Source organism: Rattus norvegicus, chromosome 20 (assembly GCF_021556685.1).
Source record: "Rattus norvegicus strain SHRSP/BbbUtx chromosome 20, alternate assembly SHRSP_T2T, whole genome shotgun sequence".
Taxonomy (NCBI): Eukaryota; Metazoa; Chordata; class Mammalia; order Rodentia; family Muridae; genus Rattus; species Rattus norvegicus.
In genome coordinates, this window is record NC_141553.1 from 24,775,700 (window position 1) to 24,795,881 (window position 20,182).

At 39.2% G+C, this 20,182-nt stretch overlaps 1 protein-coding gene across 3 annotated transcripts in view; it reads right to left on the reverse strand.

The window, feature by feature from the left end:
* The window catches only part of Ctnna3 (catenin alpha 3), a 1,520,222-nt gene that overhangs the window by 373,664 nt on the left and 1,126,376 nt on the right, over window positions 1–20,182 (reverse strand). For all 3 annotated transcript variants that reach the window (NM_001426985.1, XM_087597777.1, XM_087597778.1), the window contains 1 exon segment: window positions 16,165–16,365. In NM_001426985.1, the coding sequence (NP_001413914.1) occupies window positions 16,165–16,365 (201 nt within the window).

The following is a 20,182-nucleotide window of genomic DNA, read 5'->3' on the forward strand; positions in this document are numbered from 1 at the left end:
CTTTGAGCAGTAGTAACAATAACAAACATTTAAAATGTGCACAACACATCCAGTTCTCCAAGAAGAACAATGCTTACAGTTGTCAGACTTTTAGAAGCATAAAAACAAAGCAATATATTCTTGTTCTAGTTTGGAGATTTTCTTGTTTTATTGCTAAATACATACAAGTTTGAGGTTCTGAACATAGCTACATATCTGATCTTTTACTGTACAATTTAGAATATGGACAAATGTTTCAGGTAAAAGTTACTAATAAAAGCAATGTAACCACAGGCATGAGAGAACTTCTCTTTCACTCATTTAGGGCTTGAGAGTATGTGGAATTCATGCAAATTAAGGAACTTTTCACAACTCTCTAATGATGAACCCATGTCTAGACCTACGAATCTCTTGATTCCCTATTTGATATTTTCTACATGACCATGGCACAGAACACAATATTGGGAGCAATGTGAAACTAATTCCTATGTCTCTATGAGTATGAATGTGCCCAGTCTGAATTACCCACAGCACTAAGTGGACAGAAATTCTTCCATAGTATTCCCTACTGCCACTCAGTCAAGCTTATTATGGATCTGTGCGTGTTCTAGTGTTTATCTATTTATTATATGTATATAAAATGTCTGTGTCATGCCAAGTCTTTGACTCTGCTTGCAATTTTAGATGTTTGGCCAGAATAAAAGATAAGAGAGTCACTCAAAAAACTATTGTCACCTTAGTAGCATGGAATCGTACTGAATTTGACTCATTCAGAAGATGTGGTAGACAGTCTGTAAGATAGCCAAACTCCATCTCTTAATAGCCCTGCTCCTTATAATGCCCTGCTTTAAGTAACCTGGTAGCTTAACCCTTTGACCTTAGCAACTCATTTCTAAAATCTTGACTAACAAACGTGAAAATCTAATACTCCAGGAGTTTCCATCTCAGTCTTTTTCTTTGACTCCCATCCTCTGTTACGTTTGAATCCCTCATTCCAAGGATGTCCATCATCCGGACACCCTGCTCTGAGAATGTGGAGGGATCACCTGGAGGTGTCTAAATAACAAGGAGCTGAAGTGCCCAGATGACATCTGGATGGTGAGTTTGAGATTTCCACACATCTCAGGTAAGGCTTGATTGACTACTAGAGTCAAGACCATTCTAGCAACCTCACGAGAGACTTGATCATAAGTACCCAGCCATGTTGTTCCCAGATTTGATTAATCAACCTCAGAAATTATGAGGAAACCAATATTGATTAACCTAACTTCAATGATAATGAGTGGCAATCAGGAGCTTTGATAGGTAGAAGGTATTGGATTGTATGTTGACAAGAAAGAGTTCACAAAGGACTGAGAAATGCTGAAGAGATTTGTCCATTCATTATTGAGGTAAATGCCAATTATTCATAATAGAAATAAAAAATTAGCCACCAACGTATCAGAAGTTGAAAAGCTCTCTAAAACGTAATCCATTCCAGTGAGTTTATAATATGTGTGTTATGATCAGAATGTCTGAGCCAACTCAGTTCCAAGTTTGAAATAAAATCACCAATGCAATTGCATTAAAATATGAGGACTTTAAAAGTTAGAACCCTTCTGAAAGGGATTAAGTAACAGGATAAAGAGAGGTCTGAGGGAGTCTGTTTGCCCTTTCAAAAACCTGGGAGAACACTAAAAGATCAACATCTATGAAAAACAGGGTCTAAAGATTCTGAGAACCTACTGAGATTTTGACTAGAATTTCCTGACTCCAGAACACTGACCTGAGGAGCAAATGATTGGTGCTAGGAGAAAGAGACTCAGTTTCAGTTAACTGTGTGGTGCCTTGTACTTCAACCTTGCTCCCAGGGAGAGGCCACACAATCAATGGAATGTGAGTAGCTGAAGTTATATGAATGAAAAACAGGAAAGAGAATTCAGAGTTGGATAGAGTGGAGAAGAGGGAAGTTGCTCTCAGCTTTTCTTATAGGTGGGATTTCTCGGATGCTTCTATACCTTGCACTGACATTTCTGTGTTTCTTTTCTTTTTGTTTTTATTTTTATGGGATATTTTATGTATTTATATTTCAAATGTTATCCCCTTTCCCTGTTGTTCCTCCAGAAACCCCTTTTCCCATTCCCTCCCCCTGCTTTTGTGAGAGTATTTCCATTCCCACCCTCCCACTCCCACCTCTCTGCCTTGGCATTCCCCTACATTGGGGTATCTAGTCTTCACAGGACCAAGGGTCTCTTGTCCTATGGATGCAAGACAATGATATCCTTGGTTACATATATGGATGGATCCATAGCTCCCTCCATGTGAACTCTGGTGGTAGTTTAATCCCTGGGAGCTCTGGGTGTCTGGTTGGTTGACATTGTTCTTCCTATGGGGTTGCAAACCCCTTCAGCTCCTTCAGTCCTTTCTCTATCTCCTCCATTGGGGTCCAGTGCTTAATTCAATGGTTGGCTGTGAGCATTCACATGTATATTTGTCAAGCTCTGGCAGAGCCTCTCAGGAGACAGCTGTGACAGGCTCTTGTCAGCAAGCATTTCTTGGCATCCACAATAAGGTCTGAGTTTGGTGTATGTGTATTGGATGGATCCCCAGGTGGGTCAGTCTCTGGATGGCCTTTCCATCAGTCTCTGATGCATACTTTGTTCCTGTGTTTCCTTTAGACAGGAGCCATTCTTGGTTAAAAATTTGGAGATGAGTGGGTGGTCCCATCCCCCAAACGAGGGACTTTGCCTAACCTCTGGATATGGTCTCTACAGATTCGTCCTCCTCCTTGTTGGGCATTCAGCTAATCTCATCCCCATTGGGTCTAGATTTATTAATTTTTTGCATGTTTAAATGTTATTTTCAAACGGGACTAGACTATGGTTGGAGGTTAATACATACTCAGTCTGCTTTGCAAACCTTAAACCTATTGTGTTTTGTTTGTTTGTTTTGTTTTACTTAGTATTTTTGAGACAGACTTTCAATGTATCCCTGGCTATCCTTGAACTTACTATGTAGACCAAGTTAGCTTCAGACTCACAGAGATCTACCTGCTTCTGTATCTCAAATTCTCAAGCTTTGAAATTCAAGATATGTGCCACTATGCCCAGCATTAGCCTTTTTAATAGAGATAGAAACACAAAACAAATTTAATCTGTGGAATAAAATTTGCTTAACTTTAATTGCAAATAGAAGATAAACATAAAAAATAATAATAAAAATGAAACATTTACACGTTTATAAGTAGCAGTAGCTGATAAAAGAAGTGTGAATAAATCAAAATGAGAGATGGAAGGAATAGTGTAATATTTTAACTTCATGCTTTCCACAAAAATGAGTTTATTTTCAAAATGAATGCTCTTAATTTTTCTTCTGGCTATGTAGAAATTTTGAGACAGGGGGTAAAGAGATGTGCATAGCCTTTCTTAAATCAGTAAAAACTGGGAATAAAACTAGACTTTAGAATAGCTGGACTCTTTAAAAAAATACTGCCTGTAGTGTTTATAATAAATGGTACCTTTAAAAATCTCTGTATCAGCAGAGAAATTTTATAACATAAATTGTTCACTTAACTTTAACTGCTACAGATTTTGGCAGACAATAAAATTAAACGGTGGGTGATCACCAGAATGTAAGACATCTTTCAATATACCACTGGGTTACTAATGCATTTTAAGAGAAGAAATCTCCTGCTATGTCCTTAGCCTATCATTAGAACGAGGAAGCTGTAATACTTTCTACCATAATTGCTGGGGAAAAAGAAAGTTGTGTGTTACCATGAGCTAAAAAATGATTATTTAAAGATTTATTTATTTTTATTCTGTGTGTATGGATGATTTTCCTGAATGAATGTGTCTGTACCATGTGTGTGCATATCCCCAAGGCCAGAAAATTGCATCAGAACACTTTGTATTAGAGGTCCAGATGATTGTTAGCTACCATATGGGTGAGGAAAACCAAATCTCACTCTTCTTGTACAAGACCAAAAACATGTTCCTCATCTATCCAGTCTCCAGATTTAATTATTTCAAAGGTTTACTTCTATTGGTTTTAATCATGTGTATGAGTGTTCTGTACACACACACACACACACACACACACACACACACACACACACACACACACAGTATCCAGAAGAGGGCATTGGATCTCTGGGAACTGGAATTGCAGATAATTGTGTGCCTGTTGTGTGAATGCTGGGATCTGAACTCTGGTTCTCTGCAAGAGCTCTTAACCTCTGAGCCGTCTCTCTAGCCCAAAATGTTTATTTTGAAGTGAGAATGTATGTGAACAGGTATTAGGATTGCATATGATAAAAAGGGCTTTCTGGTTAAAAAATCTCTCTGGTTTTCCTGGTTATCTCTGTCTTCACAAGCCCCGTTAACACTACCCCAGTGACATAGCTTGTTCTGCTTTAAATTTTGCACTTCTTCCAAAGTGACTAAAATTTAACACACCTTGCCATCTCCATTTAAACATTTTCCCAAGCTCTACTGGCCTTCTTGTGATGTCAACTATGTTACAGTTCTTGACAAGATAAGAAACCCATCTTTAATTCGTCAACTCATGACTTGATTTATGGACTTTATTGACTAAAGCGTTCTCACCTATTAAGCAGCCTCAGAGATGTGTCGATGCCTCTGAACCTTAACCTGCTGACACGTCCTTCTCTTCACAGTGATCCCCTTACACGCCATGTGCCTTCCCATCTTTGAGTTCTGGCAGTGTACATTCACTCTACCCCACTTGGGAAAAATCCACATGTGCTAGTCACCTTTTCAATAAATGCCCTCTCCTGAACACTGAGATAGTTTGGGGGGATGGAAGTGCTTGCCCGTGAACTTGATGAGCTGTGTTTAAATACCAGTAACTCCCACAGTGGAAGGAGAGAACCAAATTGTCCTTTGACTTCTACACATGTGCTAGGGCACATTAACCAGCCCCTACCTTTGCTGGACACATGCATGCAAATAAATAAGTTTAATAAAAAATATTCCTGTTTGGTTTTTCACTTGCTAAGTCACTCTAATGGGAAACATGGTGGTATGCTTTTGTTAGCTGTGAATACTTCAGGTCAGTCAGGATTGCATGTGGGAAAGAGGGACAAGGGAGACATTTGAGGGAGGAAGAAGCTAAGGTAACTGACAGTTCCTTCTTGGTTTTGATGATACCCATTTGACAGTAAGAGAAACTCATTCTGACTTACATACCAGACGCAAGAAATGGTCTCCCTGAAACCAAAGGAGGGATGAATCCAAGGGGCACACACCCTCAGGTTATTTGTTAGCCTCAGTGACCTTGAGCCTCAAATTCAGTTTTACTGATGATCACACTAAAAGTTTTACAACTCACATCAATAAATATACAAACACCAGTTCGTACATTATACAAAAAAACTCTTTAAAATGTAAAATTAATCTTCTTAGCTAAAGGCTACAGATACATAAAATAGAATGGGAAAAACAGAAGTGAATTATCCTATAACTTTCATGAGTCTGATTTTCAAGATGAAATGATACCCAAAACTACTTCTGCTATATATTGCTTACATCATTAAAAAGTACATGGTATGCCAGTTTGTGAAATATTTTACTATTGTTCTCTTATAAAAAAATGTAATTGTTGGCTTTCTCCGTAAATGGAGGTCTAGCCCAGAGCTAGCTCAGCCTGGGCTGAGCTGCCTTCCTCCAACTGTGATATGACATAATGGTGTGTGTTAGCAAGAGAGGGATTGATATACTAATCTCTTCAGTATTCCAGTTTACCAAGAAGAAGCTACAACGACTTCATCCCCTAGAATACTTGATCCCCGCTGGCTTTGATGCTGTTAAACTTCCCTCAAAAGCCAAGCAAGAACTATGCTTTTCTTGGATGTTAGTTTACGCTGTCATAGAGTGTGTATTATTGGATTGGTTATATCCCCCAGAAGAGCCTGATACATAAAACCTAGTGAAAAATAATACGACATGTCTGAAAAATTATTTGGTCCTAGAGGGAACTCAGTAAGCTATCCAAGTTTACATAACATCGAATTCTGTCCCTCCTTTTCTCCCTGAAGGCAGTTGGATTCCAGCCTGAGGGGAAAAAGGGAGCAAAGGCAGAAAGCAGGGTTCAGACAGTCATGAGTATGGACAGAATGACCTCCGGAGAAAGCTTCAGAGAGACATGAGATGGGTTTACTCTATGGTTCCAGGGATAGGGGTATGGATGAAATTGGCTAATTGGTCAATGACCTCAGTCAAGCAGTAAGAGCTTATGATACAGCGCCCAACTATCATGTAGTAATTATCTGGAAAGCCACAGTGGACCATGTGTGCTGAGTGATGCAGCTTTGAATCAGAGTTCTTTACAAGGTCAGTTTTCAGTCAAGGTCAGCCAAGGTCAGCCACACCCTCCAGAAAAAGACAGGCACAGACAAGGAGTCTGAGAAAGGGAGTCACACATCTGGTCATGGGGGCCTGCTACCTTAATGGCCAGGTTCCCTACTGCCAAACTGTCTTCTAAATATGATCATAGACAAATGATACCATGGATCATTGTTAGAGAATCACTCTAGTCACACAGTGAATGCAGAGACTCATGGATGTGCAAGGTGCTGAGGATACATGATGATATGTGCTCAGCCCTAAACTACACATGCACACCATCCCCCATGAGGCTCCGGGAACATCAGGAAAGGAATGTTACATTACAATTCTGAACTCACAAGAGCTTACAGATACCTGCCCTGGATCCACACAATAACAGACCTGTCTATAATCAAGCATGGATAGAAACATCTGCTCTTACTGACAGACTGAAGGATTGCTTGCTACTGACAGATTCAGGGTGTGGAGGTATCATTGTCTCTAGTTGTGTATAAACTGATGACCCAGTAAGCTATCATGAGTAGTTAAAGCCAACGGTCACTCAGAGGGCACAGATTAAATACAGCGAAAAATAAATCAAACAATGAACGTAGGGAGGACTAGTAGGGATCTATAGAGAAGCTGACGGTAGTGAGAGGCAGATAGAATGTGTGATCAGGGAAGACTAATCAGACCATGTACTGCAGTATTCTGTATCGCTGATACATAGTTTAGAGGCCAGGGTGGAACCAGCCTTTCCTCAGTGAGAACAATGACATACTTGTGTGCATGTTTGTATGTAATTTTTGAAGAACAAAATTAATCAATAAAAAACATTAACTTAATGTCCCTTACCAAGCTGGATTTCAATTAAAATGATGCATTCCATCAAATGTGATTTTACATTTGAAAAGTTATAGGAGACAGGCCTGGTAGTTTTTATTGTTAATATAATTAAGTAAAGGACTCACAGAACTGCACCCTGGACTCCTTTGTTTTCTCTTAGTTTTCATACAAGACTCCCTTGTGTTTTCACAGAATCAGCAAAAGAAATAATCCTGTATTGTGCTCTCTTGGAAGAACATATCCACATCATATGTTGTAATAAACATAACCACATTGTGTGTTATAAAATGACCTCCTACAATCATACCTTGGATTTGGGTCATATCTACTGCATATTTGGGTCATCTACTAGCATATCTAACAGGCATATAACATGTTTCCATGTTTCATTTGGAAATGCCAAAATTGACCAGAAAGGACTGAGGGCATAACTAGCTGCCGACTGCCATATTTTTAGTAGACCATGAGTAGAGGTTACTCTACTGTATTTGTGATGGCCAACTTGGTTGATTAAAAATAAAAGTCAGTCTTTCCTTTTCCTTATCTGGCTCCTTTCTCTGTCTGGTGATCATCTTCTCCTGCTTTGCATTACACCCTTTCCTTCTTTAACAGAGTCCCTTCCTCTGATGAGGCATCATCAGTAGGTATAGTGCAGAACACTGTCTCCACAGTGGCTTAAAGACTAAGTAATCATTGTTCCTGTGCTGAAAGCCACAACCTGGATGGGTAAATTATTCTGCTGACTTAATGCTGAGTGGGATGGAGAGCAAGTAGAACATAAATAGATGTATTTTAGGATTTGTTCTAGTGGTAGAAATATCTAGAAACAGCGATAACAAGTATTGCATCTGTGGGGTTCCGTGTCACATGAGGATACTATTGGTGTCATTAAAGGTTCAGTGTGGGCTGAAACCAATCCTGCATCAGAAATGTCTTTGACATTGATGCCACACAGAGCATTTTGAGTAGTTTGACTATTTCTTTTTGTATTCTGCAGCCTTCATGAGAGTTTGCAGCATAATTTAGCTATCAGTGCTTTCTTTCTGTGGCTTTCAACTTAGAACTACAATGCTTTATGCTTGGAACATTTAAATATTAACTCTAATTAAATTTATTTGTACCCTATAAAAGGATCATAGAAAAAGTCCAACTCTATCCTTTTCTAAGTAGACCTTTATGAAAGTAGTGTAAGGACCAGAGATGTGGCCAACTTCTCTTTAGGTGGTATCTTGTTTGCTTTGAGAAGATGGTCTGACTTAGGCTAGAGTTGAAGAAGATGTGAGACCTCAGAAGCATCCTCATTCACAGTGGGAAAGAACTGAAGAGCAGATTTCCATTTTCTCATTCTTCTTCTCCCACCTCTGCCTTCCTTTTATCCCATGCCAATTCATCTCCTCTACCTTTAATCCTTTTTCTTTTGGCACTATCTTCAAAGTCACACTTCACATTTTCCACATCAGGAAACATTTCAGTCTCTGCCTACACTTTTCTGGAATGCATTTTCAAGCCCTCGATTTTCTTTTGTGACTGTAACATTTCTACTAATGCCTCAGAATCTGTCCATTTCTCTAATAAGATATTATTGACAATGGAATTATATATTAGTCAATGGCAATAAACTATAGCCAAAATGTCAGAAAACTATTTTCCAGTGCACAGTATATATAGTGTATTTCAACATTTATGGAGTTAGTCTTCATTTTAAAGTTGACACAAGTAAGAATCACCTGAAAAGAGAGTCCAAGTTAGGAATTGTTTACCTTATGTTGGCCTATGGTCATGCTTGTTAGATATTTTTTCATTGAATTAATTGATTTAAGAGGACCCATCCTGGATGTGGGCAGCTCCATTTCATGGACTAGGCCCAGACTGAAATGGAGGAGAGAGCAAGCTTAGCACTACCATGCATTAGTTCATTGCTGTCTTGACTGAGTCTTGCCAGAATCCACTTTTTTTTCAGGGAATATAGGTTTAAATTAAATAAATATTTTATTTAGCTGTTAGTTCTTCATGTTGTTACCCAAGGATCCCAGCTCATGAAGGATAAACTTTCTTCCAGGCCATGACTGACATGTAACTTCTACTCAGAAGATAGCTTGGATATCCCGGTTAAGCATGTGATGCACAGATACAAATCTCTCTCCTATAAGGTTCCCAGAGTACCTGTGGTCTAGGCTGTGAGATGCAGGCTAGAAGCAAAGGAAATCACATAATCCACAAGCCTGTCTTAGGCTGTCACAAGGTAGAGGTCACTGATAATGAAGGTCTCTGAGTTTGAAATCCAGGTTGGTGTCACTCACAAGGATTTGCTGAGAGCATTATTATAATCTGGTTCAATGGAACCTTTCAACAGATGTGCTTCGTTGATGGCTCTTATATGTAATTGAATACACAAAAGCCATGATCTCTTGTTCAAAAGCTCACCGAGGAACCTTTTAAAAGGCTGACCTGAGCTTTCTGGAAGTGACTAATATCTATCTCTGGACAGTAATAAATGACTTCCTTAATCTCTCCTCTGTCCTGGCCTTTGACACAGTCCACTGCTTCTGCTTTGCTGAATTGAGATGACATCTTATTGATTAGACTATGCTATGCTAACAATGTGATCTTCTAAGAAAAGTTAAATTTAAATGTTAAAAAAGGACTTGATAATCAAGTATAAAGAGAATCGTCTGGAGAAGGATGCATAACTGAACTCTGGTGCCTGCATTTAAGGGTGGACCATCCTGGCAGGGGAAAGTTGTTTGTAAATATCTGCTTATGACACCCACTAGAAGACAAGCACATCCTAGATCAGAGTAAGTAACTGTCACTAGAGTCCCTTTGCAAGAGTGGCAGCCGTAGAGCTCAACAGTGAATATAGATGGCAGTAGACTAGAGAATGCGTTCCAACACAAAGAACAGAATTAACCAAATCATAGTAGCCAATAAGACAATGATGTCCTGTACATGAATGCCCAGCATCTTAGAAATGTAAGCAGGATTGTAAGTTCAAGGCCAGTCTGAGTTAAAACAATTCTTTTAAATTAATTAACTATTTTTAAAATGTAGGTTTTGCCATAAACGTTGGGTTTTGTTTATAATTATTAAGTTTTAGCTTAATAAAAGATATACTGTGTTTTGAAGAGATAATGCAAAGACACATGTAGGGCTATCCTTAAGCCCTGAAGCTGGGAAAGAAGTCATTTCTATAGAGGGTTTGAAGGGATCACATGGCTCTCTGGACTATGGTTATCTTGAGATCTACCTCTTAAGGACCACATAACTTGGAACTGAAATAAATTATTATTGTCGGAAGAAAGAAAAGGAATCGTAGGAGTCACGTCTATACGCAGTTTCTTGGAAGATGAGGATTACTTGGCATGAGACAGAAATATTCCGAAGGTGAGGCACAGCAAGGGCAGACCTAGAGATGGTAGTGGCTTTAGCGTGTCCATGATTAGGAAGGTGTCCACTGAGACCGTGTAGTTTGCCTTTGGTAACACACCATTTGAATGCGTTTAGCAAATTTGAGGAAAGCGAATTGAATGAAGCAGATCAACTGTACGAGGGAATGGAGGTGACGGGAAGATGGAGACAGTGGGCCACGCCCCGCAAAGGACAAGACACCGGTAAGCCCCAGCTGCTTTTGCAGGGAAAAGTCTATCGCCTTCGTCTTCTGAGCGGAGTAAATTTCTTCCAGTCATACCTAGAATGTGGTGTAGTAATTTCCAAATGCGGCAGAGAGCCAGGACCTTTGGACCAAATCCTCTGGCATTTGTGTATATCTGCTTAGGGTTTTGGAGCGGAGATACAACACACAGAGAGCAGCCTGAGTCCTGCTTACCAACACAATTCATTCTGTCAATTCATCAGTCGGTTTAACCAATTCACTGTTCAGTTGTTATGAAGAAAACACAACAGAAAATTTCACAAGTCACCTCAGATAGTCTTTCAAGTGTCTCGGTTTCCTTTAGGGATGTGTATAACTATAATCACCCAGGTTTCCAAGAAGGAATGTGAGGCACAGTGTGCATTTTTCTTCTTGTCTTCCTTTATTTTTATTTTTCTGGGGTGTCATTGTCATGGGCTAGATGCCATTGTAGACAAGGCTAACCCTGATTGCTTTCAAGTCTTCAGTTCCAAAGACCTGAGATTACAGGTGGGTACCACCATTTCTTGTTCACGTGGTGCTGGGATTGAATGCAGGGATCTGTGCATGACAGGCTCAGACTCTACCAGGGGACTATATCTGTAGTTTGGAATTCATCAGTCACTAGATGAATGTATTATTTCTGCTAAATACCAGTTTTCAACAGCAGAGGCCATCAGGACGTCTTGTTCAGGGTCATTTAAGTGTCTGCTCTGTTTTCATCTCTTTCTGCCTGACAACGTAGGTAGGATTGGATGGTCTGCAACAATAGAAGCTTTTTGACCTGCTGATTCCTGATTTTGATAGGGCCAATAATCAAAAGGAAGTACTCTCTATTAGTTCGATCCGGTAGTGGATCTTTCTGTAATCTAAAAAAATCTTTCTATAATCTAAAGAAAGAAGTAGAGTTGGTGTTCACAGAGTAACGAACAGCCTCATGTTGGAGTTTTCTAGGTCAGTTATTTAAAAAAGAAATCCATACTAGATGTGTGGTAGTGCTTACCTTTAAACCCAGATTTTTGCAAGACAGAGACTGGAAATGTGAGTTCAAAGCCAGCCTGGTCTACATAGCAGTCTCTAGTGCAGCCAGGACTACATGGAAAGATCCTGTCTTAAACAACAGCACAGTAATCCAATGCACTTCCAAAAGGGATTCCCAAGAGTTGGAGGAGTTTGGTGTTTGAGTATTATTGTGGGAGTATAAAGGATTTCATTTGATGATTAAAATGCTATGCCTGTGTTGAAAAAAAGAAAAGAGAAACTAGCTCTCCAGACATTGATGTTTCACTAAAACCAACCACTAACAGGTAGGGAGCAATGTAAATTTCTGAATTGAAGCAGGGAAACCTCGTGCTCTAATGTGAAGAAAACGCTTAGAACAGTGTTTCTAGTTCTCAAACTGTGGGTCATGATCTTTTTGGAGGTTAAATGACCCTTTCACAAGGGATGCCTAAGACCAACAGAAAACACAGATATTTATGTTACAACCTATAACAGTGGCAAAATAACAGTTATGAAGTAGCAACAAGAATAATTCTGTGGTTGTGGGTCACCACAATGTGAAAAAAGGGTCACGGCATTAGACAGGATGTGAACCACTGACTTGGAAGGTCATAGAATCCTGAGAAGCTGCTAATGAGCCCCAGATTCGGATTCAAAAACAAAGACACCATGATCCAAGAACTCTGTTCGTGGCTGGGAAGAGAAAGCTTAGGATTCCTTATTCACAAAGATACTTAAAGCACATTTTCTAAAGAATAGTGTTCTGGGGAGGGTCTCAGGAATGAAGAAAATTCACAGGAGACACCCACTAAGTTATGTTGAGGAAGCTAGGCTAAGACTCGAGAAACAGCTGAAAGGAAATGAAGCAAAGAGAAAACAGGACACATCAGTATTCTTTTGCTAAAATGTGGGTTCCTCAGGCTTTGAAACACAAAGCACAACATTTCCAATTATGTAATTTGATAATTATTTAAATGGTAGTCCAAGATGTGACCCTGGGGTGAACAAAGATGTCAGTCAGCGGCGGAAGACAGAGGAGTTGGAAGTACTATTTTTTTCATAGACAATCTCTCCATGGGAGAGAGAAAACACACTGTCTTCAGCTTTGGTTAAGATCAAACTGATCTAATTATGTTTTCCATTTAATTTATTGCACCGAATTCCCTTTTGTGAGGCCTGCTTTTGATAAATCTCAAGGAAAGCTACTTGGGAAAAAAAGTTCAAATTGGACTTATTTTTTCAAAGAGGAAAACAGAGGCATACTTCAAGGATACACCCAAAGCTTGTCTGAAGAAAAGACCAAAATGATTAATTAGGAGTCTCAAAATATGCTTTTATTTAATAACAAGATTCACTTTGTGCAGAAGAGCACAGAAATATTCTCTATGTCTCTTATTTGGGATGTAAGAAATAATTTTAATGGGCTATCATAATGAATGTTATCTTAAAACTAAACAGAGGAAAAGGCTTGGGGTTTGTGTGCTCTTTGGAGTGAAGATGTCGCTGTGGTGCCTAGCTTTTCAGGACAACCACTAGTAATCACAGATGGATTAATGAGAATGTATTCCTACCTCTGAACAATTTTGCCTCACTTCTTCTGATGTAGAGTGACTGCCAACAGTTCTAAACACTGTAGGAATTAACTCCCATTTCTCCTTGAGTATCTGGCAGATGTAGTCTCTGCCTATGGAGTACAAAACTGCGGCCTTGGCACCTCACATAGTTGTTATGGCATAGAGCCTGCGGGGGAGACTTCCCTAATGCATTTCCTAAACTGAGACACAAGCAAGGTAAGGCAGTTCTGGTCGACACTGGCTATTGCACCCCAACGGAAATTTCCATTCGGATAAAACAAAAGCCACATAGATTTTTCTTTTATATTTAAAATGTCATTTTCAGAAAGTGGAGAATAGAACCCATTAACTTAGCAGATCCTAGTTCCCACCTACTCAAAGCTAAGAATGCTATCAGATAGCATACTGGGCCTATAGAATAATAATAATAGTAAAAAAATCTCCCTCCATCTTTCTGTAACTGACATTTTTTTCTGATGTGCCCACCAATGTATTCAAAACTTATCTTGGTTATGATTTTCTTTGTACAATAAAACATTATCTCTCCTGAAAGACACAGCCAGAATATGGGAAATACATAGGTGAATGCCAGCAACAAACCACTGAACTGAGAACGGGACCCCCGTTGAAGGAATCAGAGAAAGAACTGAAAGATCTGAAGGGGCTTGAGACCCCATATGAACAACAATGCCAACCAACCAGAGCTTCCAGGGACTAAGCCACTACCCATGGACTGACCCTGGACTCTGACCTCATAGGTGGCAATGAATAGCCTAGTAAGAGCACCAGTGGAAGGGGAAACCCTTGGCCCTGCCAAGGCTGGACCCCCAGTGAACAGGATTGTTGGGGTGAGGGCAGTAATGGGGAGGAGAATGGGGAGGGGAACACCCACAAAGAAGGGGAGCAGGAGGGGTTAGGGGGATGTTGGCCTGGAAACCAGGAAAGGGAATAACATTTGAAATGTAAATAAGAAGTACCCAATTTAATAAAGATGGAGAGAAAAAAATCATGAAACTGCAACCATGTTAAACCATGGGATTTAGGACAAGATAAATCTGTGTTCCTAAGGCTATGGTTACTCAAAATGCCTCCAGAATAAACTCTGATTCCATTAAAAAACTGGATAACAAGTTCTTGATTTGAATAAGTGAAGGATCACTTCAATCTGGTGTAGGAAAGAGACATTAGATGGCTATAACACAATCAGCTTCCAAAGCACGTATGCATAGTTTCATACAGGGAAAGGCATGAGTCATATGTTCTCGGTTGTTTTCATTGGTTTTGAGAGAGGGCCTCAGACTGCTGCACAGGTTGGTCTTGAATCTACTGTAACACTCTGTCTCAGGATCCATGCCCATCTAGTCTGAGTGCTGAGTTTGCAATAATGTACCACTGTACTATATGCTTGATTTATTACATTAATAACTTTGAGGAGCGGGTGTGGAAATATCAGTCTAATATCAAGAGCAATAGATGTGCCATTACCACCTCTCCTCAGAACATTTCAATTATTTTAGGAATATGCCTTTAGGACATGATAAGAAAGTTGGTGGGTCTCCCTTAAATAATCTCAAGAAAGAGCTTCAAAATGTAAAATGATACTAAATGTTCCATTGCCATTATTTTTGTTTGTTTGTTTGTTTGTTTGTTTGTTTGTTTTAAATATCACCCATCAGGGTTAGAGAGACGGCTCAGCAGTTAGGGCACTAACTACTCTTGCAGAGGACCTGTCTGGGTTCACTTCTTCGCACCCACATAGTGGACCATACCATCTGTAATACCAGTTCCAGGGGATCCGATGCCCTCCTCTGTACTCAGAGGGCAGACTTGCATATGGCATATGAGCAAGCATCCGAGCCCATAGACTTAAGTGACAGAGTTAAAAAGTGTTGTGCATTCCTCCCTTTCAAAGCAATATGATTTTTTCATAAGTAACATGCCCTCCATATTCTATAAGGGATGATGATTTGAAAGTGGAATATAGATACTGCAGGGATCCTAGATACAACCTCACACTTTACCAAGAGGCAACAGATGAGAGGCTTTCCAAGTTCAGAGGAGTTTCACCTTGACAAAGGGGTTCACAGGATGGAGTTTCCGCCATGATGTTTTATAAAATGTTGTTGATTGTCATCTTTGCTCAGGAATCCTGACATTTCCATGAGCCCCTTGGAGACATGTTAACAATAGTATTTGAAAAGAAAATATCATTATATTGAGAGACTCGAAGCATTCTCTGCCTAATTTTATAAAACAGTAACTTGAGTGCCGCAACCAAAACAGCCCTGTATTATATATTTCTTAAACAATGAGAGAAAAATATGGGCAAGAATAGGAATGCTATTTTCTATAGAATTGCAAGTTAAGAGTAGCCAGCATGTCTGTGCATACATGGGTAAAACCCGTTATGGTTAAATAATAAGAAACCCAGGGGTACCAGTAATATAGCCAAATGAAAGGCTGCAGACTATCGCATGCTTAACCCCATGCTGGCCTAATTATAGCTCCAAACATCTCCAACATTAATAAACCACTCACAAGTGGCTAAGGCCTGGGAGTACTGCATGTATTTGAAAAGACCTGGGTCTTTTTCCTCAATGAATATATTTATTTCACTGGGATAAGTTTCGCATCGCATAAACAGGATACCAAACACCACCTGGATGCTATGGTGATATGCTAGTGGCCAGTGTGCAGTCAAGTGACACAGCTTGAGAGCCCTCGTTTTCCTACGTGTGGATCTTTGGTTGCTATGCTGATTCAGACCCGAGGAGCAGGGTAACTGTCACTGTGGACAGAGACTCACCAATGCTTGTAAGGAGGTTGACATTTCTCATCACGCCTTCGGTGTAAGCACCAGGTTCATAACTGTCCATTTCACCCGCGACGATGTGAGCTACTCTTGCAGCCCGTCCTCTGATGGCACCTGCAGCTCGGTCTAAATTGTCAGCATCCTGATCCCTCAAGGCTATAATGCATCTGTTGACATCTTCCAGGATGTGGCTTTCTGTAAGGAAATAAACCAAGTTACTTGTCTGCATGTGTTTTGATTACACAGATGTAACAGTGAAATGATATTAACTTTTTACTTCGGAAACACCATGTGCTGGGTGGGGAGACTGAGAATGAATTATAAAGTCATCTGCATTTTTATTTTATTTCTTTACTTAGTAATAGTAATATCTATAAAATATAACACTTATTGGGTATGGGGAAATGGCTCCTGCTGTATACTCAGGAAGATCTGAGTTTGCTCACCAAGACCTACTAACTATCTGGACACTACAGCTATATATGTAAGCACAAGGCCTACGTTTGGAGATAGAGACAGGTAGAACCCAGGGCATTTACAGGAAGTCAATCTAGCAAACAAATCAGTGAGCTCCAAGCTCAGAGAGAGCCTCTGTCTGAAAAACTAATGTGGTCAATGATAAATGTAGGTACTTAACACCACTTTCTGGCCTGGTCTGTTCATGCTCATACATGGATGTGCTCTCTCTCTCTCTCTCTCTCTCTCTCTCTCTCTCTCTCTCTCTCTCAGAGAGAGAGAGAAATGAAGAAAGAGACAGAGACAGATCTTGCTTAGGAAAATGCACCACCTCCAATATCAGCACTTGGGAGGCTCAGCCACAAAGTGTGGGAGTTCAAGACCAGCTAGCAGTACATGGAGAGTTAAGGGCTGCACAGTAAAATTATTTCAAACCACCAAGGGGGATAAAAGACAGAAAACTGTACTGATTATGTGCTGCTTTAGGTGCCCGTTCCAATAGAGTATGTTTTATAACTGAGGGGCAAGTGCAAATCAAAGGCATTTTTACATTAGAATAAAATACATAATTATAGAATGTTTAGTTCTGAGTAAAAGCAAAACTGCATAAGAGCACAGATTTAAAACTACTAAGTTGATAAGTATATGGAAGAATAAAGAGATGGAGTTTTGCTTAGCCAGCAGGTAATAAAATGTGGAAACTACAATATTTTAAAAAATATGATTCATAGGTAAGAGGGTGGCTGAGTATGTGCATGTGCATTTATCTGCCTGCAGAGGCAGAAAAGGGCATTGGTCCTCTGGAGTTGGAGACTGGGGTAAGCCACTAGATGCAAGGAACTCTGACAGTAAAGCGAGCATTCTGAATCACTGTGCCAGCTCCACAATTCCCCAAACTAAAATCTTTGTTATAAAGCAACGATTTCTCAAGACTCTGAACACACACACACACACACATGCACGCGCACACACACATGCACACATGCACACACACACACACACACACACACACACACACACACACTGATTGACTTGATGCATACAAATCCCACAGACAGAGACAGTTGCTGCCTCTGAAACAGAGCTTCAGACCTCCTTCTCCTCACTCATCCTTGGCAGGGTTAGAGGGTCAAGGCTGTAGGGAATTAATTCTCATGATCCAACAACTTTATAAAATTCTTAGTATTCTCCAATAAAAGTAAGGTAATAATCTAATGTGTGTAATATCAACAAATATAAACAATAAAGTCTTTTTGTTTCTTGTTGGGGTTTTGTTGTTGTTGTTACTGCTGCACTTTTGCTTTTGAAATAGATTCTCACTCTAGAGTCCTGGGTGGCCCTAAATTCTCTTTTGTCTCAGCTTCCCAAGTGCTGGGATAACAGTCATTCATCACCATACACATGATTTTTTTAAGAATTAAAAGAGTTTCATAACTCATTAGTGATTTAGCTTCAGGCTTTATCACATGAATCCCCACTCAAGATAATTAAATTCACTATTATTTATCAACATACACAAAGATACTTTTACAACAAGAGATCTTAGTATATCATAATATCTTATTAACCTCTCTTCCTCTTTCTTTCTTGTTTCTTGTGGATGTGTTTGTGTACATGTATTGAATGTGAACAGGTATTGACTGTGCCAATGTAAGTTAATCACATAATACACACACACACACACACACACACACACACACACACACATGTATATATATAAAGATATAAGAATCTATTCCCCTTAGTGCTGTAAGTTAAATGTACCCAGCCTGTCTCTGAACGCACAGGACAAACCTGTTGTGGTTGAATAATAAGGATGAAAATATAGAATATTATCAGTGAGCCCTGTCACTCCATTGCAGACTTTATATGCTCTGCTAACACATATTACACACTGAAAACATTAAACTATACATCCACCAAGGTTTTAAGCTAATATGTAGCATTCACTTATGAATGTATCATAGGACACACAATAAACCCAGAGATGGTTATGTTTCAACGGGAAACATATGCTAACATTACCATCATATCTCTCAGGTAATGAAATAAAAGTTTAAGTGAAGGAGGCACAGTAATTATGTTTTTGAAAGTTGTCAAAGGATGCATTATAAAACTGTCACTCCCAGGTGCACTGATAAGCCTTTGAAAAGTACAACACATACGCATACAACGAGTACTCCATCTCTATTCTCAACATGTTCTCAAGCTTACACTGCATTGATAGTTTTGCTCAGTTCTATAGAGTATATTAATACACAAGAAGAACAATGCTCAGTTCCAGAAGATTCATTATCTAATAAGCTCTGTAATTTCTCTTTAATTAAGAGGAAATCATGCCTGCCACAAATTATTTCCTCCTAGTGAGCTCAGCCCAGAGTAAATAGACAAATCTTACACAGGGACAATGAATTGGATGTTTACTTCTTCTATGTGGCATTTCAGAAAATCAACATGATAGATAAACCCTTAGTCAGACTAACCAGAGGGAACGGAGAGTGTGTCCAAATTAATAAAATCAGAAATGAAAGGGAGACATAGTAACAGAATCCAAGGAAATTCAAAAAATCATCAGATTCTACTACAAAAGTCTATATTCAACAAAACTGGATAATCTGGATGAAATGGACAAATTTCTAGACAGATACCAGATACTAATATTAAATCAGGATCAGATTAACTATCTAAACAGTCCCATAATTCCTAAAGAAATACAAGCAGTTATTAAAAGTCTCCCAACCAAAAAAAAGCCCAGGACCAGATGGGTTTTGTGGAGAATTCTATTAGACCTTCATTCATAGAAGACCTAATACAAATATGTCCAAACTATTGCACAAAATAGAAACAAAAGGAGCACTAACCAATTGCTTCTATGAAGCCACAATTACACTTATACCTAAAGCACACAAAGACCAAACAAAGAAAGAGAACTTAAGATCAATTTCCCTTATGAATACTGATACAAAAATACTCAATAAAATTCTCACAAACCAAATCCAAGAAACTGTGAAAATGATCATCCACCATAATCAAATGGGTTTCAGCCCAGGGATGCAGGAATTGTTCCATATACTGAAATCCATCAATGTAATCCACTATATAAACAAATTCAAAGAACAAAACCCTACATGATCATCTCATTAGATGCTGAGAAAGCATTTGACAAAATTCAACATCCCATCATGTGAAAAGTCTTGGAAAGATCAGGAATTCAAGGCCCATACCTAAATATAGTAAAAGCAATATACAGCAAATCAGTAGCGAACATCAAACTAAATGGAGAGAAACTTGAAGTAATTTCTCTAAAATCAGGGACTAGACAAGGCTGCCAACTCTCACCCTACTTATACAATATAGTACTCAAGGTTCTAGCCAGAGCACTCAGACAACAAAAGGTAGTCAAAGGGATCCAAATTGGGAAGGAAGAAGTCAAAATATCACAATTTGAAAATTATATGATAGTATATTTAAATGACCCCAAAAGTTCCACCAGAGAACTCCTCAACTTGATAATCAAATGTAGTAAAGTGGCTGTGTATAAAATTAACCGAAACAA